This window comes from Camellia sinensis, chromosome 7 (assembly GCF_055761805.1).
Source record: "Camellia sinensis isolate YWXY chromosome 7, ASM5576180v1, whole genome shotgun sequence".
Lineage (NCBI taxonomy): Eukaryota > Viridiplantae > Streptophyta > Magnoliopsida > Ericales > Theaceae > Camellia > Camellia sinensis.
This window is the reverse complement of record NC_138967.1, coordinates 89147809-89175722: the sequence shown is the minus strand read 5'-3', so window position 1 is coordinate 89175722 and position 27914 is coordinate 89147809. Positions and strand designations below refer to the sequence as shown.

Genomic DNA, 27914 nt, shown 5'->3' with positions numbered 1-27914 from the left:
TGAACCACAAAATAAATACAAACAATGGCACTTAATACCCATAAAACAGTGAAAGTAAGGCATAATATCCAGAAGCCAATGCATAATTACTTCTATAAACATATCATTTTGTCCTATAGAAAGCATACCACATGGGACACCTATAGATATAATGAAAATTCCAAGTCAATGTCATCATAAATAATTCTTATTAATATAAGTTGTAAAAGTGCATATTAGTATAAGTCTTATTAATATTAGTTCTCAAGTGCACTGCTTCACATTACTCACTGAAACCAAACTAGGGCAGGGGATGCCCTTCAAACTAACATAAGAAAAAAATGAAAGTATAGACAATAGCTAGATACATAGGTGAAATAACCAAACCATTCACCAAAATCTCAAGAATGGTGAGAGAGGGGTAACGGTCTGCTAAGAAGAACAAAAAAAACAAAGTTCTAACTTTTTCTAAGAATGGTGAAGATCTTTCAAGTTCCAATCTAGAAAAAAAGGGGGAGCACTTAGGGTTTTGGTTCGGGACCTTGAAATCGCCATGAGAGACAGAGAGAGAGAGGGAGATGGACAGATTGAGATAGCATTTGTAGAGTGAGAGGCCTATGCCCATCTGTAGAGGGAGATGGACAATACAATGGGTTCTCAGTCCTAGTTAATTGCATTAGAGCATACATAAATAGGATAATTCTGGTACAAACAATACAATGGGTTCACTCACAAGATCACTCCATGCTTGAAGAAAAATCAATCAATTTCAAATTCATTGTTGATAAAAGTGCATTTAGTTAAAAATTTAAAAGAGCAACATATTCCAATAAAAGGGGGAAAAAATTTAAAAGACAGATTTTAATCAATCCTAAAATCTGTCTCTACTCATATATTTAAAAGACAGATTTTAATATATATATATAAATCGTTCAAGAAGAATTTTAGGACTACAATCTATCTATATATATATAAATCCTTGAAGACAGATTTTAGGACAACAATCTATCATATATTTATCATATACTCATATATATATATATATATATATCTGTCTTCAAAATATCAGAGAGAGAGAGAAGTGAATGCCGTCGGTGGAAATCAATCGGCGGAGAGAGAGCGAGAGGAAGAGAGACGAAGACGAAAAGGAGGAGGAGGAGGCGGTGTGAAAGAGTGAGGGGGAGAGGGAGAGGGAGAGGGAGAGGGAGACATACCTCTGTTTTGCGCCGCTTGAGGCTGTGGATTGAGAAAGAGTGAGAGTGAGAGTGAGAGTGAGAGTGAGAGTGCAAGTGAAAGGGAAAGGGAGAGTTAGAGCTTATTTGTTTATTCAGTAAAAGGGTCGGAACAGTCTTTAAAAAAAAATTGAAAAATGCAAAACGACGTAGTTTCGTTTGCAGTTATTGGCGACAAAAATCCTTCGGTCGCCATAAGTACCGTTCATCTTTTCCGCGACTATTTCATTTTTGTCGCCAAAACTTTACAATCGGCGACCAAAATTTTGTCGCTATATGTTAATATGGTCGCGAAAATATTTTTGGCGCTCCCGCCCAAAAAATTAATTTGGCGCCAAACCTTTTAGCGACTAAAAATCTTAACTCGTCGCCAATAGTGTAATTTTTGGCGACTAACAATTAAATTGTCGCCGATTACATAAAATTGGCGACTAATTTCAGTTTGGATGCTAAAAAATGTCGCCAAAAATGTTTTTTGTTGTAGTGTTTCATTATTTTTTTCACTGAAGAATTGGGCAATTAATGATCATCATGCAATGATGTACAGATTCTTTCCTTTTTTTGGTGAGCATGCCTCTTCGTAATATCTTCAAAGAAAAAAACGAAAAAAAAAAATCAAATAACTTCATGGTGACATCGTGACATGTGAGCCAAGTTGCATTATAGAGAGAGCTGTGATGAAAGAGCAAGTTGCATTACATGTATAAAACTAGGATTGTTGGATGGCAAACTAGAAGAGAATGATAATATGACTTCAACTTCATCAAGTAATGAAAGAAAACACTCAAGAAATGTGATGATGTTTGATAGTAACAAAAACTTCCCTTCCCTAGCTGTTATATATATTTAATTATTTATACATGTACATAACTTTTGGCAAGTTATGTAGAAAAAAAATGAATATTTAACAACCTTAATTTAAATCGCTTTAGTGTTTGTTTGATTCAACATGACTTGGATGGCAAAGCATACATTAATATGATCTTTTGTGGGCATGGTCCCCAAAACAGGCATTTGTACAGCTTAAATCACCTGTAATATGAATAGAATGGGTGCCAACAACCATAGTTGACCGTTGACTCCAGCAGTTTCTCCCCAAACAACATCCATTCTCCTAGCCTGTAATTAACAACGGGATCAAATGGTAAGAGTCATCTCAGACCTGCAGAGGAGAACAATTGCAATAAACATTATATGCCCACCAAAAAAAAGTTCTATCTGTATTTCGATGGGCCATAAAAAACTAACACAGATCGGCTAGAAGACAAACATGGTTATTGCAACTAGCAAAAGCAAAAGAACTCATTGAAGTTCTGCAAACCATGCAGGACGACAAGGTTTCACAAAGAGCACACAACCAAGTGCAGACACACACGCAAAGTAGACTGCAGAAAGAACTGAAGATAATAAAGGCAAAAATGAAGCATGCACAGAAATTTGTTGGTGAAAGGAATTTTTTTTTTTTTTTTCCCTTTTCAATTACACCTTGCCGAGTGCAATGTGTACAAAGCCTTTGCCGTTGATAACTATTTTGTAGAAGCATTGCAACTCCTTGCATGATAGCCCATTGAAGGAACAATTGCACCCCTCTCTGCACAGTACATGTACAGTCTCACTCATTAAAAAAAAAAAAACAAAAACAAAAACAAAAACAAAATTTCAATATGCACTTAAGAAGGATAATAACCTGCTTCTGGGTCTCCCAAGTGAGACTGATAAGTGCCATGGCCATTGCGAAGTAGTGATGTTTTATCCACCTACATCAGCACAAGTGCAAGCATTAACATATTCTGTGGTTGTATGCATATTAATCTAGGAGGCAGATAAGAATCACAAAAAAAAAAATCCACTCACTTTGCTTGGTTCCCATTTTTTAAAAACAGTTTTCAGAAAATTCTACACTCTTATTTTCCATGTTTTTTTGTTTTTACTGAATTTTTTAATATTTTATGCAAATTTTTTACTTTTTAGACACAGCTAACATAAATACACCTAAAAAGTAAAAAAATTATAAAAAAAATCTTTTAAAAATTTACTAAATACCAAAAATACAAAAAAAAATACAAGAATTTAGTACATTTTTTGTATTTTTATGTATTTCTTAATTTTTTAAAATATTTTTACACAATTTTTTTACTTTTTAGACACATCTAAGTAAGGTGCATCTAAAAAAGTAAAAAAAATGTTTAAAATTTTAAAAATATTCACTAAAAACAAAAAAACACGAAAATCAAAAAACTTAGTTTTCAAAAAACTTAATCCAGAAAACTCAAACCAAACACAGTGAATGCATTTTCACATTTTCATCCAAGTTCTGACAGAATTCGGAAAATAAAGAGAATGAGCCTGCCAGTTGAATAAAAAGCATGATATGAGTCCAGTAATATTGAACATGGCAGAAATTCACTGGAATTAGAATGTAGTTGCTGCTGCTGCATATAAGAGAACAAGATACTGCCAGAAAAACTCAATTTAACAAAATTAAACATGTCTATTTGGATTTCAATGAATTCTTTTGCAACATGCAGCTCCATCTAGAGTAATATCCTCCTTTCATTATTGACAACCATTATTTTTTTCATATACACTACCCTCTGTTCATTTTCTAATACATTGCAATATGCAGTTTGACAACACACTGTATAAATTCATTTACTGAATATCATGCTATAATTTTAAGCATGGAAGTCAAAAGATTCTTCTGGCAACTCTATTTTATAGCATAAATTCATTGCCAGTAAAATTGCATATTCACTTTCCCTCCTGAAAGGCATGGGAGATGAAATTACTAATGTCTGACTATGAAAATATGTTTTAAAAAAATCTCAATCACAAATACACAAATAGTTTAAATGATGAAGAATAAAGGCAAGGCAATCTTAGCACAAAATTCAACCAAATGCATATAAGATCATATCAAATTACCATGGGCAAATATCACTTCCATTCACTCTAAGTATGTTCTCTCGCAAAGCCAAACCTGTGTAGAGAATTAACAACCATGCCTGAAAAACAAACTTACTTGGTAAGTCAACGAGAGATGGAAATAGCTGAACAAATGACCCAAGAGACATCAATGCTGGAAACACACTTAGAAACGATTTTTCAAATCTGCATCAAAAAAGAAAACAAAAGAAAAATATATGTATGAAAGTCAGTAATGCCCTTCACTGCAGATATAGTCCACAGTATCTCCGAAAGCATTCTTTTAGATCCTCCTTTTTGAAATTAAACATATGTGTTTAGTTGTCAAAATTTCCGTTAGGCTCAATTAGTTTCAGTACGAAATTACCATACCATATTTTGTTCCAACAAGGTCGGGAAGGTGCATAATAACTTTAAACATACAAAACAAGATGTGGCATCACATAAGCAACAAAATTTATTTCTGAAGTAGCATTGACAGGACAAAAATAAAATAAAACTACAATTATGAATACCAATATATGAAGGGTCTTGTTAACAAGTGTCCCGGGGACATGAAAAGTAGACCCCAATTTTTTTTTTGAAAACACAAGACACTATTTATTAAATTCAATGCAGTTTTTATAGAAATTAATGCACTTTTTTTAACTGTTTGACCTATTTTCAAGACACTCCTTTATTTCAATCCCAATATCCAGCACTTTTGGCATTTGTCATATACAAATATCTCGAGGACACAACAATTGCACGAATTATAACTAAGATCATTCCAATAAAATAAATTAAATATATCTTTTAAGAACAGAACCAAAAAGATGACATGAGGAACTTAGCATTAATGGGAAAAACTACAAATGCAAGACTGATGTTAGAGGAGGATAAGTTACCAAAATATTTGATATACATGTTTCATACTTCTTCTTTTCTTCTAAATCTGAAAATTCAGTCAAATAAAGAAACTAAACCCCAAGCAAAGAATCGTGCCAATTTCAAATCATACCTGAAGGAGAAATGTAGGGAAATTAGTTAAAAGTTTTCTCTTGTTAAGATTTCGAAAGTCCAGTGTAGCTTCAGCAACAACAGGGTCTAAAAGTTCACTGCAATCAAACATTGGAAGAGTGATTTTCAAATACGATTTATCATATGATATGCCATCATAAATAAAGAATAATTGTTAGATGAAATCATAATTTCTTTTTTTCCCCATAAATAACTTATTGTGAAAGGAGGACTACAAACATCTTTACCAGCTCAAACATGAATGAATGAATAGGGTCTTTTAATACGATGGACGACTCCCCTCTTCAGGTGGGAAATTCTCCAAAACTGGTTTAAGACGTTGGCCAGTCACTTTAAAAACATTACCATTCTTGGGATTTTCAATCTGGGCCCATGAGAAAAAACAGTTTTAACTATGAAACGGCCTAGTCCATCTAGATCTCAATTTACCAGGAAACAAATGTAGTCTAGTTTTATACAAAAGAACTTTTTGTGAAGGATTAACAATTCCTTCGAGTACGAACAATATAAACATTAAAAACATATCATATAAAATGACACGGGGAGGACTAGTCAATCAACTAAATGCCCTTTTTTCTTCCAAAACAGCACACCTTTTCTGCTCCCTTATCAACAAAAGTATGCAATCCTGCCTTTAGGCAATAGAAATATTATCCTTTATTCGATGAAAAGCTACAAACACAAGACCGTTGCGAGTAAAAAGGTATACATCTTATGTAGAGGGGTAGAAAATTAAGATCAAAATTACCATTTGTTTTGCTGAATTCGAGCAGCCCGAGCACCCTTGACAATATTGCGGTCAGATCTAGCCTTTTTGCTATTATCTAAGTCACCAAATATATATTTCATAAAAGGAACAAATAAAGAACAGAAGACGGGTAGTAATTAAAAGGAAAAACAAATAAGTATTTGAAGACCAAAATCAAAATATTAAAGGACTGGAGGTACAATGAAATCTTATCTAACCTTTGAGAGAGGTTTTGTGGATGTTATGAGATGATTTAGAAGCATACCGAGTCTTATGGGCCTTGTTGAGCAATTGATATTGTTGAAGGCTCAAATGTAGTTTTTCTACAAATTTAAATTAAATTCATTAAATCACAATTAAATACAAGTTGAGAGAATGAATATAATATCCAAAATTCATAGAACAACTATGTAATTTTAAGCATTCATCACACCTCCCAACCAGCTTTATTGCTACAACCTAGCAATTAGCGTGACTAAAATAAAATCAAAAAGTAAAATAAAAGCAACAACTCTAAATCACTTTTGCAAGAAATCACGATTGAATTTAGCACATGCAACAACCCCTTAATCCAATAGGTTACCCCTCGTGGACGAGTAAAAGTCTCGTGAGGGTTTCCAAAGATTACCCACAAACATCCAAAAATTTCTTTACTAAAAGGATTTCTTTCATTCTCATGCCAAAGTTCAAGAACTAGCCATGAATTTCACAACCTTAACAAGATAATCAATCAAAGTTCAAGACACAGGCAGCAAATAAAGATATCTCATGACATTCAAAATTTGGAGTGTGTGAAAAAAGTTTAGCAAACACAGACACAACCTTAGCCTTAAAGTGAAATATAACCCAAATCTCTTTCTGAAACATGCTTCGACTCAAATCTCACAAGTTATTGCACTCAACAAATAAATCACTCAGAATATGGTGCAAAAATTGCTCTCAATATATGCGAGTAGAACAATGTAAATCAAAGGCAAAATATCCCGCGTACTAATTTTTTTGAAAAACGCTAATATGAAAGAATAAATAAATAGTCTAATGAATAGAATATCAAATACTGAGAATTAAAATTTCTAGAGATATTACCCACAAACGTAAAAAAATTTCTTTACTCAAAGGATTTCTTTCGTTCTCATGCTAATGTTAAAGAACAAGTCATGAATTTCACAATCTTAACAAAATAATCAACCAAAGTTCAAGACACTAGCAGCAAGTAAAGATATCTCAAGACATTCAGAATTTGAAGTGTGTGAAAAAGTTTAGCCAACACAGACACAATCTTAGCCTTAAAGTGAAATTCTGAAACATGCTTCGACTCAAATCTCACCAGTTATTGCATTCAACAAATAAATCACTCAGAATATGGTGTGAAAATTACTCTCAATATATGCGAGTAGAATAATGTAAATCAAAGGCAAAATATCCCGCATACTAATTTTTTGGAAAAACGCTATAATGAAAGAATAAATAAATAGTCTCATGAATGGAATACCATATACTGAGAATTAAAATTACCATACCATCACACCTATCCATCATGTCCACTTGTAAACTATACCACTCTCAAGATCAAATAGGACTTTTATTTGGTTGTAATGTTTGGGTCGAGGAATTACGAAAAAATAATAAAAACGCAACGTTGAATAAAAAAATGGATGTCTGAGACATTATTGGCATAAAAATAAGCTCTAATCTGAGAGATTATTGGCATAAAAATAAACACAGTTAGAGCATTATTCCAAATGTTTTGCTCTTTTTGTTACTTTTTTTTTTTGTCTTTTTCAACTTCCTCCTCCTGCTTTTTTTTTTCTTTTCGTTTCCCCCCCCCCCCTCGTTGAACACAATTTATTTCTTCTTTTTTTTCCACCTTCTCTCCTTTTTTTACTTTTTTTTTTTCAAACAAATTTGCCATTGCCAAACTCAACTTACCCAACATACTACAAAATTGAAAAGAAAGTATGGGTTGTGGGGTTAAACAAAGAAGGGCTAACATAAAGGCTCAAATCGGTTTCTAATGAAGTAATAATAAAGGAAAGAAAAATAAATAAAAGGCTCAATGAAACAAAGATGGCCTAAAATCATCTCTCAATTCATGATCTCAAAGGAATAAAAGTATGGTAACAAATTGATTTATCCTCAACATTCAACCAAAATTAAGAAATAATGAGACTAAACAACAAATTAATGCGCTTCCAAAGAAAACTAAGAGTAGATGTATCACAAACCTCCAATAAAAGATTAGCACAAAACTCGTAGGCTCAAAAGTCTCCACTATCATTCTTCAAGATTTTCAAGTCATATCCACTTATCAACTAAAAATCATATTCATGTGGCTAAAGTGCAGTGCAATGATTTCCAAATACGAACACATGGAATACTTTAACAAAGTAGCTAACATATCAAACTTCAACACAATTTCTTGAATTAAAGCAATAAAATACTACAAGTATGCCGAATTACTCAATGCACAGAACAAAAGATTACCGTGCGCACTTTTTTTTTTTTTTTTAAAACAAAACAACTAACTCATTGTAGCAAGCAACATATAAATTCTTTTCAAGATAAGTATTTTCTCCCCCCAACCTGAACGATGCATTGTCCTCGAGGGAGTAAAATTATGATAACAATTGATTTATTCTAAGCATTCAACCAAAAATGAAAAAATAATGAGACTAAACAATAAATTAATGCGTTTCCAAAGAAAAATTAAGAGTAGATGTATAATAACTCTCCAATAAATGATTGGCACAAAACTCATAGGGTTAAAAGTCTCCACTATCATTCTTCAAGATTTTCAAGCCATATCCACTTATCAACTAAAAATCATATTCATGTGGCAGAAGTGTAGTGCAATGATTTCCAAATATGAACACATGGAATGCTGTAACAAAGTAGCTAGCATATCAAACTTCAACACAATTCTCGAGTTAAAGAAATAACATACCGCAAGTATGCCCAATCACCCAATGTATAGAACAAAAGATTACCATGAGCACTAACTTTTTTTTAAAAAAAAAACAAAACAACTAACTCATAGCAGCAAGCAAATATATAAATTCTTCTCAAAATAAGTATTTTCTGCCCCCAACCTAAACGATGCATTGTCCTGAATGTAAAAAATAAAATCAAAAAGTATAGGAGATTACCTTAAATGATTAACCATGTCTATATGTGTCATTGCCTGCAAGGGGTCAGCGCCAAAAACACAAAGGAAAAAAAAAATACAAACGAAAAACTAACTGCTCCTAAAAGTAAAATTATTTTGAATAATATGCACAAACCGGTTCCTCAAAATAATTCTGATCAATTATTCTGAACAACTTTTTGAATGAAGTAAAGGAAGTTGGAATTGTCAATCTCTAATTATCTAAAAACTACGAAAAGTGAGTTTTTGGTTTCTATAACCCGTCACAACAAATGAAATACAAAATTCTAACAAAATTTCCACAAAAGAAAAGATAAAATTGCATAAGATAATACATGTATTAGCAGTTCGCTCTTTGCATGTTTTTTCCACATGAAACTATAAACAAAGTTTTTTTTTTTTTTCCATTTCTTATTTCCTTCTCATACAAGATCCGCAGGATGCTTATCAAATACAGCCCGAATTATTGGAAAGGAATTTCCAAACCTCACACATATGTGGGAACACTGTAGCAATCAAAGTCAAATACTACATAGTATCAATATAAATAAACTATATATAACCACGTATATCAGTATAAGCAATTGCCCTATTTTTGTTTCATCGTAGAGTAACAGAAAAAGGCATCATTTCAATACATTATGTAAACAAAAACATAGACGAACTACTCAATTCTCAATTCAATAGGACACCCAATTTTCAAACACCACAATTCAAATAATTTTGGTTGAAACTCATATTAAATTGTATGAATGGAATCGTGCATCATACAATTCTAACACCATATTAATTGGAACATGTAGAAGCCGTGTCAACAGAATAATTTTGATCTTTTACTCATGAAATACGATATCCATTTCCAAGAAATTGTAGCAATGTAAGTGAATTTATTCTTGAGTGACAACTGAGATTAGAAATTACCTGGTTGTCGACTCTGCCAGCTGGTGCAAGAGGCAAGACGAGATCTACTTCCAGATCGAATTGAAGATATGCGGGCACGCCCATCACCTTCTATCTCCATGCCCATGTCAGCTTCCAAAGAATGACGCTTTGCATCACAACATCGAAAAGGATAAATGAAAAAAATAAAAACCAAAAAAAACCTGCGCCCAATTTAGTCTCCATTTCCAAGCAATGGCAGCAATGTAAGTGAAGGAATTCTTGAGTGATAACTGAGATTACCTGGTTGTTGACACACTGCTCAGTTGAGGAATTCTTTAGTCTTCATCACTTGTGTTACTACTCGCTGCTCAGTTGCTACTGAATAAAAAAAGGTCTACATTTATCTCCCAAAAAACACATGGATTTATTATATATAGCCCAACATACATCAATTATGTAGCAACTACCACCAATAAACTACTAACTTAACCCTATTATTGTTTTTTCTTCTTTTTCTTTTTTTTTTTTGTTAAGTATGAAAGCCAACTTGTAGACATAAGCAGTAACTCAAAAACAAAATACTACTCATGCCAATTAGTTTCTCAATTTTTTCTTGACCCCAGGCTCTAAGGATATGCAAAGCACACAAATTTCTATCCTAAAATGCCAATTGCTAAGGTTTAATTGTTCTGCAGGCTAGGCGTAAGCTCTCTTTTAGAGGGGGTACTGCCTTTGGCATGTCATGAGCTTCATTGTAAATCCCCTTTTATGGCAATAAAACACTTACCCCTTAAAAAGCATAGCATGACGAACAATGCCTATGCGCCACAGAAGCTGAGAAAAGGAAAACTAACAAATATCAACTATATTCAATATTGGAAATGGAAAGAAAATAATTCTTCCAGGATATGGCTGAATTCTTTTGGATATCACAACTGTAAACATTTAGATTTAGTCAATACTATAGAATAGGAAAGTTTGTTAGGATCAAAATTAGTAGCTAAATAGTAGCTAATCAATCCTCAGAATCAGTAGCTAATTAGTAGCTAATCAATTCCTAATTTTATGCCTTGTATCTCCTATAAATAGAGGTTGTTAAAATCCACCTACTCTCCACCTACTTCACCCACTTAAACCTACTCCACTAAACCTAACCCACTACACCACTACCACCTCACCTACTCCACTAAACCTAACCCACTACACCACTACCACCTCCACTTCACCTACTCCTTACCTACTACACACTCACCCTCTTCTATATATAGGAATCATGAATCATTGTAATAGATATCAATAAACATCAATCAATAATACATAAATTCTTACATGGTATCAGAGCAAGGTTAAGACCTTAGTATTTCTCGCTTCACCGGCGGGCGGCAACCTTGCCTTGGCCGCCCGCCGGACCTCAACCTATTCCGCTTATTTTCTACACATACCTTGACTTCTTCAACATTTTCTTACACCCCTCCTCCGCTATGTCGGCGGCGGCACCCGCATCATCGTCTAGCCTCTATCGCCGTTCACCTTGCCTCTCACATATCCGTGGTTGTACTCTTACTCGTCGTCGTCGTTGGCGTTTCTGGCGCTGCTTTTCTGCTCGTCACTGCTGTTTTTTTTTTTCCCGATTTGCCCTCTCTCTCTTAGCCATGGATTTGGGTGTGGGGTGTAGAGCTGTGGCTCTGTTGTTGGTAGCCATGTTTGCTGGCTTGAAGGTTTCAATGGCAGCAGTGTACAAGGTTGGGGACTCCGCTGGTTGAACCATCATTGGGAATATTGATTACAAGGCCTGGGCTGCTTCCAAGACGTTTCATGTTGGAGATGTCATCATTTTCGAATACAATTTTCAATGTCACGTGTTGCAAGTGCCCCACAAAGAATACCAAGCCTGCAGAAGTGTAAGACAGTAACATGCATCTTCACATACAGCTTGGGTAATGTGTAACTATCAAAAGCACAAGCTTCTTGGACATCCCTCTCTCTCTCTCTCTCTCTCCATGGACCCAACATCATCATCATGCACCCACTCTATCTCCCTCTCTCTCATCTTTTCCCACTTTCAAACCCACTTTAATCACATCTCTCCTTTCTCTTAATTTATTCCATCCACAAATATTTTTCTCTATTTTCTTTATCCATTATTTTCTTTTATTTTATTTTTCTTATTAAACAACACCACAAAATAACACCAACAACATTCCACAACCTTGTCATTTTATTCATATCAGGGGATCAACCCCGATCACACTTTTACATCAAAAAAAAAAAAAAAAAGAAAACCCACACAAACAAAAACAAAACTACCACACCCACAGTGGGATTTTCTTCTCTACTCAGCCGCCGGTCTTTTCTTCTTGCCTCCGTCCTGGGTGGTCCTTGCCGGTGTTGCCTCCGTGCTTCCTAGACCACCAAGCAAGTTGCCTCCTCCCTGCTCCTCCACTACAGCATACGGTGGACCTCCAAATCGGAACATCACGGTGGCCTTACGCTTCAGCTCCTTGTTTTCTGCCTTTAGCACACTTATCTCTGCTCGCGCATCCTTATACATGCGTTGGAGCAGAGCTAGTTGGGCGTTTAACTGCTGCACCTCATTTGTCCTACTCTGCAGCCGGTGCGACAAGTTTGTAACCGCAGTCATAGTTTCAACACATGACTTCAATGTATACTGATTAGCTTCAATATCCGTTTGCACTGCCATTTTTTGCTCCACCGACCGCATCGGAAAGTTCAACGGAGCAAAACCAGAGGTGTTTGGTTGAGGTTCACAGGCCACCGCACCAGTTATCTCTCTTGTTGACTCGTTGAGGTCGGGAAAGAGAGTGAGCAGACCACGGGAAGAAGAGGCTATGTTCTGGGTAGCTGAACGGGAAGAAGAAGCCATTTTTTTGGGTTGCTGAGTGTTTCAGAGAAGGGTTGGTTACAGAATGTTACAGAGAACGAAGAGGTTTCAACTGGTTTGTTATGCTTCCAAGCCTCAGACTTCGCTTTGGTTTATAAAGACAGAGACGACGAGGCCGACACGCGCTCTGTCAATCACGTGCATCGCCGCGTGTCAGGCGCCCCTTTTGATGGCTCGACACTTTCTGTCGGGCACGTCTTTTGATGAAGTGGGCGCGCCTTTTGATGGCACGCCTTTTGATGGCACATCTTTTTATGAATTGGGCACGCCTTTTGATGGCACGCCTTTTTATGGATTGGGCACGCTTTTTGATGGCACGCCTTTTGAAAGATTGGGCACACCTTTTGAGGGTGCGACTTTTTAGGGGTCCGACAAGACTCTGTAAACTGTCCCGACATTGATTCCGGTTAGCTCCTTCATGGGTCCGACAAGACTCTGTAAACTGTCCCGACATTGATTCCGGTTAGTTTCTACAAGGGTCCGACAAGACTCTGTAAACTGTCTCGACATTGATTCTGGTTAGCTCCTTCATGGGTCCGACAAGACTCTGTGAACTGTCCCGACATTGATTTCGGTTAGTTTCTACAAGGGTCCAGCAAGACTCCGTAAACTGTCACAACAACTGTCACAACATTGTCTGCTACATCGGTCCGACATGACCCCATAAACTGTCTTCTACATCGGTCTGACACGACCACACAGTGTCTGCTACAACGGTCCGACATGACCCCATAAACTGTCTTCTACATCGGTCTGACACCGCCATCCAGTGTCCTCTACACCGTTATGACACCACCATACAGTGTCCTCTACATGGTTATGACACCCCCATACAGTGTCCTCTACAACGTTATGACACCACCATCCAGTGTCTTCACCAATGGTCTGACACGACCATACAGTGTCTCTTATCCTCTTTTATTTTTATGTATTTTCTTGTTTTGTTACTGTAAAATAAACTGATGTAATATTGATTGATTCTGATTGATTACAAGATTGTTGTGTTATTTACAAATGTTGAGATGCTGTTTATATAGGATATGATTTGGGAGTAGGTGAAGGTGGTAGTGGAGGTGGTAGGTGAAGTGTAGTGGAGGTGGTAGGTGGATGTGAATTATGGTAAATTCTAACAGCCCCCCGCAAACTCAAGGAGGATAGAAACTAACCAACTTGAGTTTGGAGAGAGTAACAAAACAAGAAAATACATAAAAATAAAAAAAGATAGGAGACACTGTATGGTCGTGTCAGACCGTTGGTGAAGACACTGGATGGTGGTGTCATAACGTTGTAGAGGACACTGTATGGTGGTGTCATAACGTTGTAGAGGACACTGGATGGCGGTGTCAGACCGATGTAGAAGACAGTTTATGGGTCGTGTCGGACCGTTGTAGAAGACAGTTTATGGGGTCATGTCGGACCGTTGTAGAAGACAATGTTGTGACAGTTTACGGAGTCTTGCTGGACCCTTGTAGAAACTAACCGGAATCAATGTCGGGACAGTTTACAGAGTCTTGCTGGACCCTTGTAGAAACTAACCGGAATCAATGTCGGGACAGTTTACAGAGTCTTGTCGGACCCTTGAAAAAAGCTAACCGGTATCAAATGTCGGGACAGTTTACTGAGTCTTGTCGGACCCTTGGAAAAGTGGCACCCTCAAAAGGTGTGCCCAATTTTGTCAAAAGGCGTGCCATCAAAAGGCGTGCCCAATTCATCAAAAGGTGTGCCGGACATGATGGCGAGGCACGTGGGCGCCTTGGCTTGCGTGCCCGTTTGTCGGCTGGTGGTAAGAGGCGCGCGATGCGCGTGGCTGCCTCGGCTATAAGACAGAGGCTGAGGCTGAGGCTGAGGCAGAGAAAACGGAGGCTGAGGCATACCATTCTGAAACCTCTGAAACCAACCTTCTCTGAAAAACTCTGCCTCTTCGAAGAGAGAAACTGTGGAACACTTTGTAGCCCAGAAAAATGGCTTCGTCTTCCCGCGGGCTGCTCACCCTCTTTCCCGACCTCAACGAGTCAACAAGAGAGAGAACTGGTGCGGTGGCACTGGAACCTCAACCAAGTGCCCCGGAGTTTGCTCCGTTGAATTTTCCGATGCGGTCGGTGGAGCAAAAAATGGCGGTGCTGTCAGATGTGGAGGCCAATCAGTATACTCTGAAGGCATGTGTGGAAAGCATGACGGCGGTCACAAATTTGTCGAACCGGCTACAGAGTAGAACAAATGAGGTGCAGCATGTAAACTCCCAGCTGGCTCTGCTCCAACGCATGTATAAGGATGCGCGAGCAGAGATAAGCGTGCTAAGGGCAGAAAACAAGGAGCTGAAGCGGAAGGCCACCGTGATGTTCCGTTTTGGAGGGCTGCCATATACGGCAGTGGAGGAGTATGGAGGAAATGTGCTCGGTGGCGTAGGAAATCCGGAGGCCGGACTGGCACGGGACACCCAAGATAAAAGTAAGAAGAAGAGACCTGCAGTAGAATAGAGAAGGGAAAAGAAAAATCCCACTGTGGGTGTGGTTGTTGTGTTTGTTTGTTTTTTTTTTTTTTTTTTTTTTTGTGTGTGTAAAAATGGTGATCGGGGTGAGGCCCGATATGAATAAAATGAGTGTGCAGTTCGTCTTCTTCCTCCGTGTTTGTTTGTTTGTTTTTTTTGTTTTTGTTGTTTTTGTTGTTTTTTTTTTTTTTTTTTTTTTTGTTTTAAGTAAATAAATAAATAAATAAAGAAAAGAAAGAAAGTGGAGAATAAAGAAAAGAAAAGAAAGGGATGGGGGTGGTGCGTGTCTGTGTTAAAAAGAGGAGTAAAAGAAATAGAAAAAAAAAAAATATATAAGTGGGGAACATGCGTTGGTGGTGGGATATAGTGTTGATATTGGAGGGAGTCAGTTAGTGGGATGCAAAAGTGAAGAGTGGTTTAAAAATAAAAAATAAAAAAAAAATATATAGGTATGGGCAAAAAGTGGTGGACGGTGGGTTGGAAAGTGATAATCTTCTTTTTATTTTTATTTATTTTTTTTTATTTTGTTTATTGGTTGTCTGCTTCTAGTGGATCTGTCTTAGTGGCAGAGCCAAATCTGGCAAGCCTAGTTTTCTTCTTTGCCGCCCCAGCAACAGGCTCAGATTGCACAAGCCCGAACCACGCCGCGCTAGCCTTTCTCGTCGGCTCCTCTGTAGCCTTTCTCTTCTGCTCCTCTGATGTCTTAAATGCATCTGAACCATGCACTGTAGACTCAATCCCAAACCTTTGAACGCGAGAAGGACGCTTCTCGTCCTCGGAGAGCTGCACGGGTATACCGAAGCGCTCGGCTCGGCGGATCGTCCTCTGGATATTAGAAACAGCAGGATCCTCCTCGTCCTGCTTCTTGTTGTCGTCATTGCTGTCCTTCAGGGCCGTCGAATTCGCCGTGGCTTCGGTGACCGAGATCTTCGATTCGCCGCCGGCTGTGGTAAGCGAGTTGGTATCGGAGGTGGGAGGGGTGTCTGAAGCAGAAGCCCTTGGATGCTTGTTGCCATGCTCTGGTGTCAGAAGTTCGGAGGCAGGTCTCTTTGGTCTCAGCTCTTTAGAACCTTCATACATATGTCTAAGAAGTATATTTTTGGCTTCTGAAGACATCACTTGATTAGGGGGCGGAAGGGTCCGATCATGAGTAGGATGATAAGTGACAGGCGTCATTTTCGAAGGGTTTGACGGATCAGAGGGTCGAAGTTGGCTGAAGTTGTGAGGGTCGAAGGAAGGCCAGTCACCGAGCAGAGAACCCATTAATGGGAAGCTGTAAATTCGATCGAAGAAGCGAGAGACAGCAAGAGAATTATTGGTGGTCCACGGTGGTTCACAGCGTCTGTGTGTGTGATGGCCGAGAAGAGGACTGGTGTGTGTCTGTCTTTCTCCCTGAATTTCAATACAGAGAGAGAGTTGAAGATGCAGCGGAGTGAAGGTATGTGTAGAGATCCGGCGGGCGGCCAAGGCGAGACTGCCGCCCGCCGGTCAAGCAGAATTATTTGATTCTAAACCTGCTCTGATACCATGTAAAATAAACTGATGTAATATTGATTGATTCTGATTGATTACAAGATTGTTGTGTTATTTACAAATGTTGAGATGCTGTTTATATAGGATATGATTTGGGAGTAGGTGAAGGTGGTAGTGGAGGTGGTAGGTGAAGTGTAGTGGAGGTGGTAGGTGGATGTGAATTATGGTAAATTCTAACAGTTACTCTCTCCAAACTCAAGTTGGTTAGTTCCTATCCCCCTTGAGTTTGCGGGGGGCTGTTAAAATCCACCTACTCTCCACCTACTTCACCCACTTAAACCTACTCCACTAAACCTAACCCACTACACCACTACCACCTCACCTACTCCACTAAACCTAACCCACTACACCACTACCACCTCCACTTCACCTACTCCTTACCTACTACACACTCACCCTCTTCTATATATAGGAATCATGAATCATTGTAATAGATATCAATAAACATCAATCAATAATACATAAATTCTTACAGAGGTGCTATGTACATTGTTTAAATATGAGAATAAGAAATATTGTTCTTTCTAGCTTTCATGGTATCAAAGCTGAGGACTTATTCTCTGACCCTTCTGAGGTAATCCTAGAACCAGCAAGCTGTCCTTCACCATATCAAAAACCACATCTGAATCCACTGTTACCGTTTCACCGAAAAACATTGAGAAACATGTCTCCCAACATTGATTCTCACTCGGTGCAAATCACCAGCATTAAACTCAATGGTGATAATTTCTTACGTTGGTTTCAGTCCATCCAGATGTACATTAGGGGGCATCTGATCACATGACTTCTTTATCTTCTTTATTCAATACTTATTTATTTTATTCTGAAAGTCAAAGAGTTAGGATTGCTGATGGCAATTTCTCACCCATTGTAGGAAAAGTTCAAATAAAAATTTTAGAAAATATTACCCTTCACTCTGTCCTTCATGTTCCTAAACTGGCCTGCAAGTTGTCTGCCAGTAAATTATCCAAAAACTCACTTTCGTGTTGTTTTCTTTGACTCTCATTGTGAATTTCAGGACCGAAACTTGGGGAGGTTGATTGGCAATGCTAGAATGGTCAATGGTCTTTGCTACTTTGATGATGACATATCCAGCAATAAAACAACTCAAGGCTATGGTTGTAGTATTAGTTCACTTTCGGCTCGCGAGCAAATAATGCTTTGGCATTTTAGACTAGGACATCCTAGTTTTTCATATCTTAAACATTTGTTTCCTAACTTGTTTAAAAATTTGGATTGTTCGTCTTTTCAATGTGAAAGTTGTTATTTATCTAAAAGTCAACAAACTACTTATCTTACAAAACCCTACCGTGCCTCTAAACCATTTTACTTAATTCATAGTGATGTGGGGTTTCTCCAAGGTTACCACCATGACTGGTGTAAAGTGGTTTGTAACTTTTATAGATGATCACACTCGGCTTTGCTAGGTTTATTTGATGAAAGACAAATTTGAAGTAAAAAACATGTTTCAAGATTTTTACAAAATGATTGACAATCAATTTCATTCAAAAATTAGTATTTTTTGAGCTGATAATGGAAAAGAGTACTTCAATGAATATCTAGGGAATTTTTTTAGGAAAAAAGTTATTTTTCATCAATCTATATGTCGTGACACTCATCAACAAAATGGTATTGCCGAAAGAAAAAATAAGCATTTACTGGAAGTAGCCTGAGCCATAATGTTCTCTATGTATGTTCCCAAATATCTATGGAGAGATGCCATTTTGACAGCCTCTTATTTAATTAATAGAATGCCTACCCGGGTTTTGCAATATGTCACACCCTTAAAATATTTCAAAAAAACCTTGATTGCAGAATTAATTCAAATTTGCTTCAAAAATTTTTTGCTATACTATTTTCGTTCACATACCCAGCCAAATTCGATCCATACTTGATCTTAGAGCAGAAAAATGTGTTTTCATTGGGTATGCTCCAAACAAAAGAGGCTACAAGTGCTATAATCCTCAAACAAAAACATTTGGTGATTATGGATGTCTCCTTTCTTGAAACTCAATCCTATTTTACCAAAAATTCTCTTCAAGGGGAGAAAAAGAAAAAGGAAGAAAATTTTTGGCAGACAACTTCGGATCCCTTACCAAATCCCATTCAATCTCCATCCCTTGTTTTCTGAAAAACAAGAACAGAAACAGGGTATTCAAGATATGGAGAACAAAGGAAATCCCAGTCCAACTTCTCCAAACATAGAAGGCTCACAAGCAGGGGGAGAAATACTACAATTGGAACAAACTGTTCCCGAACCTGAGTTTTTGGTTTATGCTCGGAAAAATACTCAAAGAAAAAGTAAAGACTAGCCAACCACTCTACCACAAAGCCAATCAGAATCTCTTAAAAAAGGTCCCTCAAGTAGTTCAGGTATTCCTAATCTGGTTCCTCCATCATCTGTCTCTACTTCATCTCCATTTCCTTCAGCGGTTTTACCTAATGTTATACCCACAGATTGTGATCTTCCTCTAGCCATTAGGAAAGGAATTCGAAAATGTACCCAACATTTCATTGCGAAAAATTTATCTTATAAGAAACTTTCCAAAAGTCATAGAGCATTTACTTCAAAAATATCTAACCTGTTTGTTCCAAGAATTATTAAGGAAGCCCTGGATGATCCTAATTGGAAATCAACAGTTATGGAAGAGATGAATGCTCTAGAAAAGAACGGTACTTGGATGTTAGTGAATCTGCCTAAGGACAAAAAGACAGTAGGGTGCCAATGGGTATTTACAGTGAAGTGCAAAGCTGATGGTAGCGTGGAAAGATATAAGGTGAGACTCGTGGCAAAAAAGTTTACACAAACCCTCGGGATTGACTACCAAGAAACCTTTGCTCCAGTTGCCAAGATAAACTCAATTCGGGTTTTACTGTCACTAGCAGTTAATTCCAGCTGGCTTCTACATCAATTAAATGTAAAAAATGCCTTCTTAAATGGAAATCTAGAACAAGTCTATATGAACTTACCTCCAGGTTTTGAAAAGAAATTTGGTATAGATAAAGTCTGCAAATTAAACAAGTCTCTATACGGCCTCAAACAATCCCCAAGGGCGTGGTTTGAATGCTTTGGGAAGGCTGTAAAAAACCTTGGATACAGTTAAAGCCAAGCAGACCATACTATGTTCTATAAACACTCAAGAGAAGCTATCTTGATTGTTTATGTAGATGACATAATTCTAACAGGTAATGATAATGCCGAATCGAAAAAGTTGAAGAAGGGACTTGCTAAAGATTTCGAGATAAAGGTCCTGGAGCACTAAGATACTTTCTTGGAATGGAGTTCGCTAGATCTAAGGAGGGCATTTTTGTCACTCAGCGCAAGTACACAATTGACTTGCTCAAAAAAACATGCTTGCTCGGATGTAAAGCTGCTGAAACACCAACCGAGCTCAACTTGAAGCTACAGCATGCTAGAATTGAAGATGTGGTGAATATAGACCAGTTTCAGAGACTTGTTGGAAGACTGATATACTAATCTCACACACGTCCCGACATAGAATTCGTAGTAAGCAGAGTAAGCCAATTCATGCATTCACCAGGAAATGAGCACTTTGAAGAAGCATACAGGATCCGAAGGTATCTAAAGGAAACTCCTGATAAAGGCTTGATATTTAAAAAGTAAGGACATCTTCAAGTGGAAGTACATACAGATGCAAATTGGGCTGGAAGCATCACTAACCGGAAATCACATTCCTTGGACTTCTTACATTTTCTTTGGTAATCACATAACCTTTTTTTCTTTTCAGGGCCCACCAGCCATACCACCGACCCCGGAGGTTTTTCTACTGCCATCGGAATTTCTTCAGATTCAGACGACGACGATGACCTTCCCATTGCTACAAGGGTCACAAGGTTCAGGACCGGCAGGGCAGTACTTCTAGATGTTGAAGAAGAACCAAGTGCTAGAGCTGCACCAACTACTGAGGCTGAGCCAGTTGTGGAGGCTGCAGAAAATGAAGTTCCCCCTGCTGTGGAAGTTGTTGCGGGCGGTCTAGTTGGAGGGTGCAGAGCCTCCAAACCCCGCTGATTCTGTGCACTCCGACCGTTCCTCCGCCGGCAGTTCTTCCAAATGTTGAAGAAAAACCAAGTGCTGGGGCCGCACCAACTACTGAGGCTGAGCCAGTTGTGGAGGCTGCAGAAAATGAAGTTCCCCCTGCTATGGAAGTTGTTGCGGGCGGCCTAGTTGGAGGGTGCAGAGCCTCCAAACCTCGCTGATTCTGTGCACTCCGACCGTTTCCCTGTCGGCGGAGGGAAGGATTTTTTCCCTGAGACCCCAAAGGAAGATAGCGGCATGAGAGAGCCTCTGGAAGTTGCACCACCTCCCTTAGGAACTGCATCTGGTGGTTCCTCCCAGTACACTGAGTCTCCATTGGTTCAGCAGACCCCACTTCCGAATGCCCAAGTGGTGGAGGAGAGTGCAAGTGTAGCGACTGCTTCCACTGTTCCTGTTGTGGCCCCTCTAAATTTGGACCGACTTGCAGAGGTAGCTGTCACTTTAGCCACCCACACTGTTATTGCTGTCGCTGGGACCTCTGACCCAGTTGCTTCGACAACCTTTGAACAACTGGCAGACTTGTACCCCACTCACTTTCCAGAAGTGCCAGTTGACCTTGGGGTATCCCAAGATTTTTATACTGGAATGGATACCACTGCTGTTCCAGATTTGAACGTTGGAGACTACCAGATGGATGACCTATTTTCGAAGCGACATGACGGTGCAGGCAACTTTAGTCTTTCTCGCGAGGCTAGTTCACCCGGTCGCCAACATTGCATCTACCCATTCCAATGCTACTAGGCAATCACCTTCAGGGCAAGTGCGTCGTCCTTAGACCTTTGGTCACTCCACCAATCTCCCTCCAGTGATTGAAGTTTGCAGGGGTGTGAGGGAGTCCCCTCAGACCTCAGAGAAAGTTTCTTTTCTAAGTTATTGGGTCTCCTCCGCAGCTGCTCCCACTCTCGCCCCGCATCCAAGAGCTGCACCCCGGCACCTTTCCTGCTTTTAACGTTCCTGGATCTATGGTGCAGACAGCACTGCTGGAGTCACTTGCCAGCTTCATTTGCGACCTTGCTACTAAGAAGATTCTGACCACCCCTAGCAAGTACGTGGAAAGTGCCGAGGCAAACCTGAGCGGCTTTGAAAGGAACGGTTTGGACCTATCATGGATGAGGGATAGGCTTCAGGCAACCGATGGTTTCCTCGAGCATGCAGACAACGTGGCGATGATAGGGCCAGTTTTGAACCCATCATCTACTCTTGTCAACTTGTAGTACCCGCTGCTGCTTGCCTCAGCAACTTTGTAGGGGCCTTCCTATCTTGGTAAGAACTTGGGAATTAGTTGCCCCCACATGATTTCGTCCACTGTCTTCCATACCAAGTCCCCTTTATTGAACTTCTTGTGCTGAACAGATTGATTGTAGGCACGAGCTATGGATTGATGATACTTTTCCATTGCCCGCGAGGCTCGATCTCTTCTTTCTTCAGCTGCCTCTATGTCATTCTTTCTGCTGTCTGGAACTAAGTGTGCTGACATAGTCATTCTTGCTGAGGGTACTGCCAACTCAACTGGTAACACAGCTTCGGACCCGTACACTAGGGAAAATGGGGTTGCCTGAGTTGGCTTTCTCTTTGACGTTCTATACGCCTAGAGTGCTACGGGGAGTCGTTCAGACCATGTGCCCCCTGCTTCATCCATTATTTTACTCAATATTCGGATGATGGTTTTGTTGGTCAGCTTGTCCATTCCCTTGTGGGTAGTACGGACTAGACTTGTGCTGCTTGATCTAGTAAGTGTTCAGTAGGGATGGCAATATCAACCAGGCCCAACGGGGACCGGACCGCCCTGTCCCGATAAATCGGATTTTCCCCAAAAATTATTCACCATAGGGCCGAGGCTGGTATTCAAAAATACATCCCCGATAATTTTCGGGCCGGGGACGGAAATAGGCTCGTCGGCCCCGGCCCCGCCCGAAATTTCCCCGATTCATCCCCGCCTCTGTTCCTCTTATTATATAAATATCTATTTCACTTTTGATCTTATCTTCTCTCTCACTGACTCTCAACTATCTCACTCTCTCTGACTCTTATCTTCTCTCTCTCAACTCTCTCTCTTCACTCTCTCGTTTTCAACTCTCTCACTCTCTCTCAACTCAACTCTCTCACAGTCACGACACAGCGACATCGCCACCACCACCGCTGGCCCTGACCCCCCTCTCTCTCTCTTCTCCTTGCCTTAGTTTCTCTTTCTCTCCACTTCGTCTCTCTCTATTCTTGAGCAGAAGGTCCATCTCTCTCTCACCACCACCGAACCCACCACCACAACCACCGTCGATCTCGCCATAGTGCCTGGTCATTGGCATCGCTCAAATCTGTGTCAGACGATGGAGGTGTACTCAGATCTGTTATCTCTCTCTCTCTCTCTCTCTCTCTCTGATCTGATGTTGATCTGTATTGTTTAGAATAATTTTTTTTAATCTGTGTTAGTTATATATTGATCTGTTATATATTAAACAAAATTGATCTGTTAGATTTGTTATATACTGATTTGTTTTTTTTTTTTTTTGATTTGTGACATATATTGATTAATCAGTGAGTTGTTGATGATTTCAGACCATGTGCTCCCTGCTTCATCCATCATTTTACTCAATATTCGAATGATGGTTTTGTTGGTCGCCTCAGCTTGTCTACTCCCTTGGGGGATAGTATGGACTAGACTTGTGCTGCTTGATCTGGTAGGCGTTCAGCAGTCTTCCCACACGACGATTTACAAAGGGAGTTCCATTGTCGGACAGCATTACTTTTGGTATGCCAAACCTACAGATTATGCTTTCTCTGATGAAGTTGGCTACTCCTGCCCTATCTGCCTTCCTCATCGATATAGCCTCCACCCCCACTTAGTACTAACTTCAGTCGCTGCAATCTGTGGCCTTTCGATTGCTGCGCTATCAAATGCCCAAGTATGGAACAGGTAAGGGGGCCCAAGTATGGAACAGGTAAGGGGTCTTGATGTTGTGCAGCTCAACCGCCGGTGCATGTATCAAGTTCCCAAACTTCTGATAGGATTGGCATCTCCTTACAAAGTTTTTAGCATCTTCTTCCATTGTCGACCAGTAGTAGCAGAGGTGAATGAGATGCCCATATAATCGCTACCCTCCATGATGTTCTGTCTTGTGGGCTTCCCTCGGCACCTCATTTGCATCATCCTTTGGTCAAGGAAGAAGCGGAGGGCCCGCCACTTAACTCTGATTGCATCGGCTTTGTTCTCAGGCAGTGTACCATTTCCAAGGTAGTCGACATATGGCTGCCTCCATTCCTTCACTGCTTAAGAAATGGGCTTCCTCTTCCTTAGGATGGAATTGGCATTTTGCACATTGCCTCTGCAACTCAGTACTTTCCTTTTCCATCTCTGGCCAATAATACCCTTGCCTCCGTATTCGTCGGTATAGACTGATATCTCCATGAGACTTAGCATGGATCTGCTTAAGTCTGTAAGTTGCTTCTTGTCTACCGACGCACCTTGCCAGCAAGTTGTTGGCACCGCGAAAATACAACTCTCCTCTAAGGAGCAGAAATTATGCAAGTTCTACTGGTCTAATTGTTTCTTGGCCTGTTTTCAACTGTTCTGTTGGATTATATCTGTTTTCCATCCCTCAGCATCTTGCTCTGTATGTTCTTCGGCTAACACTGCTGGTGTTGTTCCTTTCTCGATGACGATGGCTATGGCTATACTATCATCTGGTATATCCACCTTTGCCACCAGTGTAGCCAAGGCATCGGGGAGACAGTTGTGTGTTCGAGGGGTATGCTGGATTTGGACATCATCAAATTGAGGGAGCAACCCTTGAACCACGGTGCGATACGGGCCCAACAGAGGCTCCTTTTAAGGCGAAATCACCCATTGTTTGCTTGACAACTAACTCGGAGTCGCCCAAAATTTTCGACTTGAGAAGTCCCTTCGTTTGGGCAGCGATTAGACCTAGTATCAACGCCTTATATTCAACCTCGTTGTTTGAACATTCAAAATCAAGCTTATATGATAGATGAAACTTCTCGTCTTCTTCACTGGTTAGTGTTATGCCTGCTCCGCCTTTCCCAACTCCCGAAGCTCCATCAAATTTTAAATCCCAATAAGCGTCAACTACAGCTGCTGAGACATGGACCGCACCTGGTAGAGATACCTCTGCAGGTTCATGTTCACCAAATGGGAATTGGGCCAGTAAGTCTGCAAGTACTTGGCTCTTAATAGCCTTGGGAGTAACACAAGTGATGTCATATTCTGCTAGAGCCAAAAGCCATCCTGCCATTCTTCCAATCAGAGCGGGTTTGCTTAGCAAGTAGCGGACCGGATCACTCCGGGGTCACAACATGGATCGGGTGTGCCAAAAAATAGTGGCGCAACTTCCGCGCTATGAAGATTAAGGCTAAACAAAGCCTCTCAATTGGGGTATATCGCGACTCGACACCATTGATTTTGCGACTGATGTAATAGACTGGCTTCTCAATGCCATCTATGTCTTAGACAAGTAAAGCCCCAATAGACTGAGGTGTAGACCTGGTACAGTAGCAGAGGCTTGTTGAGTTGTAGGGCAATCATTGTAAGTGCTTTCTTCACCACATCAAATGCCTGCTGGTGTTCTTGCAACCATTAAAACTTCTGATTCCCTTTCAGCAATGTCCCAAAGGAAAATGTTATCTCAGCAAAGGCTAGAATGAACCTCCTGAGATATGACACTTTGCCTAGGAATTTCTTCAAAGCCTTTTGAGAGTGTGGTGGTGGCATCTCCATGATTGATTTAATCTTATCCCCATCTACTTCAATCCCCCGTCGGTGTAAAAAAAAAGCCAAGGAACTTGTCGGCGGTAACTCCGAAGGCACACTTGAGAGGGTTCATCTTTAGGCAGAATTTGCGGCACCGCTGAAAAACTTTTTCGAAGTCGCAGAGGTGTCGGTTTGCCTCGGTAGACTTAACCACCAGATCATCCACATGTACTTCCACTTCATGATGCAACATGTCATGAAACACTGCAGTCATAGCCCGTTGGTAGGCTGCCCCTGTGTTTTTCAAACCAAAAGGCATCACCGTATAGAAAAAATTTCCCAAGGGTGTTCTAAATGCCGTTTTTTCTGCATCTTCTGATGCCATTTTGATCTGGTTATAACCACTGAACCCATCCATAAAGGAGAACATCTTATGGCCTGTAGTAGAATCGACAAGTGTGTCAACATGGGGCAATGAAAACTCATCTTTCGGGCAGGCCTCATTCATTCAGGTCGGGAAAGTCTACGCAGACCCTGATCTGGCCGTTTTTCTTCTCCACGGGCACAATATTTGCTAGCCAAGTTGGGTACTGTATAGGCTCAATGAACTTGGCCCTCGGCAACTTTTCTACCTCTTCCTTAATCTTTGCCTCAAGGTCAGGATGATACTTTCGAGCATGCTGCTTTATTGACTTAGAGTTGGGAAAAGTATCCAGGTGATAGGTGACAAGAGACGAGTCGAGACCAGGCATCTCATTGTATGTCCAACCAAAGACGTCATTGTACCGCTTCAGTAGTGTTTTCAATTCTCCCTTAGCTATTGGAGCCATTGTGTCGCTGATGAACACGGGGCTTGCTCTGCCCAGGTAAGTTGCTGAGGTTCAACCTCAGCAAGCACCTCTGCTGCGGTTTGGGTCTATCTTGCACGCATTCAGGGACAGGCTTAGGCGTCTTCACCAACTCTTCTTGGGACTCATCATCGTCACATTTATTTGTTTCGGGGCCTTCCTCCCGAGGTATGAAGCCTGCCCTCCAAGACCCGTCTTAGGTAGTAAACTGTCTTACCGCCCTCCCGCACCTTAACAATCTTGGGCGGAGGACTTGTGGACTTGTTGCTCCTCTTCTGCCCACTACTTTCTAGAGTAGCCCCTGCATGCCGAATGTCTTCCCATTTTGGCAATTTTACTCCTGCAACTTTACCGGTCCTTGGAGTTTCACCCGTTGACTCAGTAAAGAAAACTGCATCCGAATAGTGTGCCTCCTCAACCCCAAATGGCCGTTCAGACGCATTTATATGGTTACTGTGCGCTTTCCCAACTTTGCCTTCACGCATTGGTGATAACTCGACGGGATAGCTCCATATCGGTGCATCCAAGCTCTGCCGAGTATCATGTGGCAATTTGTGCCCGCTTCAATCACATGAAACTTGGTTGCGGAATGGATCTCACCAACTGCTAAGTCCACGACCACATGACCCTTGGTATCTTTTTTCTAGCCGCCAAAACCCGTCACAGTGATGGGTTGGCGAACCATTCTGGACTCTGGGATCCCAGCCTTTGCAAAGGTGTCAGTAGTGATGATGTTTATGGACGTCCCAGCCATCAAGGAAAGCACGCTTGAACTCTACATCATTGATGTATGTTGTGACAAAAAGAGGACGATTATAGGGAAATAGGTATGCTCTGTCTGCCTCTGAAAAAGTAATGGCCCCATAAGCTTCCTAAATGCGCCGAGGCACATACTCCTTAGCCTCAGCAACTTCATCACGGTGCACTTCAAAAATATTAATGAGGGCTTTTGTTGCTCCCAACCTAGCAGCTTGGCCCAGCCCCAACTGGTCAAAGAAGGCGCAAAACTTAACAGAGTTTTGTAAGGCCTGGGCATTAGCATCCTCTGCAAATTTTGCCTCTGCAAGTACTGTCTCAGGGAGCTGGCCGGTTGCAATTTCTTCTAACTCATCATAGTAAGACGCCATATGCACTTGATCACGCACAGGCCCGAGATAGCCAATCATATATGTATATTCTTCCCCTTCTCCTTGTGGTTAGGATAAGGGTCCTTCTATACATCACGATTACCGGCATCTTTGAACTTCGGCTCATTTGCGTCAACTTTCTTCTTGAAGATACTTTTCAAAGTCCAACAGTCCCTAGTAGGGTGTCTGGTGGTTCTGTGATAGACACAATAATCCGGGCTTTCTTTGTCCTTCTTGGTTGGAGGGACATCAACTGGAGCCAAGGTAAGTTTACCATCAGCTACCCATTCTTTAACCAGAGCCTCAACATTCTCAAGGCTGCAAGG

The 27914-nt window shown here is 40.1% G+C and overlaps 2 protein-coding genes across 29 annotated transcripts in view; both read right to left on the bottom strand.

Annotated features, from left to right (window-relative positions):
• The window catches only part of LOC114318999 (uncharacterized), a 109843-nt gene that overhangs the window by 6148 nt on the left and 75781 nt on the right, over positions 1 to 27914 (bottom strand). For 17 of the 28 annotated variants that reach the window (XM_082878559.1, XM_082878544.1, XM_082878550.1 and 14 more), the window contains 8 exons: positions 10232 to 10295; positions 9971 to 10152; positions 6123 to 6227; positions 5905 to 5980; positions 5137 to 5233; positions 4137 to 4216; positions 2899 to 2968; positions 2184 to 2802 (listed from right to left, as the gene is read on the bottom strand). In XM_082878559.1, coding sequence (XP_082734685.1) covers positions 2455 to 2802; positions 2899 to 2968; positions 4137 to 4216; positions 5137 to 5233; positions 5905 to 5980; positions 6123 to 6227; positions 9971 to 10076 — 882 coding nt within the window. In that variant the 5' untranslated portion in view covers positions 10077 to 10152; positions 10232 to 10295 and the 3' untranslated portion in view covers positions 2184 to 2454. Of the gene's footprint in view, positions 1 to 2183; positions 2803 to 2898; positions 2969 to 4136; positions 4217 to 5136; positions 5234 to 5904; positions 5981 to 6122; positions 6228 to 9970; positions 10153 to 10231; positions 10310 to 27914 lie in introns of all 28 variants that reach the window. The other 11 variants (XM_082878556.1, XM_082878538.1, XM_082878562.1 and 8 more) reach the window with 8 other exon arrangements.
• Positions 15611 to 17030, bottom strand: LOC145795189 (uncharacterized). The gene has a single exon (XM_082878567.1). It carries the CDS (start codon positions 16582 to 16584, stop codon positions 15850 to 15852), a length of 735 nt encoding a protein of 244 aa, XP_082734693.1. The 5' UTR covers positions 16585 to 17030; the 3' UTR covers positions 15611 to 15849.

Bases quoted from the DNA above. Each gene is read 5' to 3' on its own strand.
- LOC145795189 (XM_082878567.1), bottom strand. From the start codon at position 16,584: ATGGGTTCTCTGCTCGGTGACTGGCCTTCCTTCGACCCTCACAACTTC.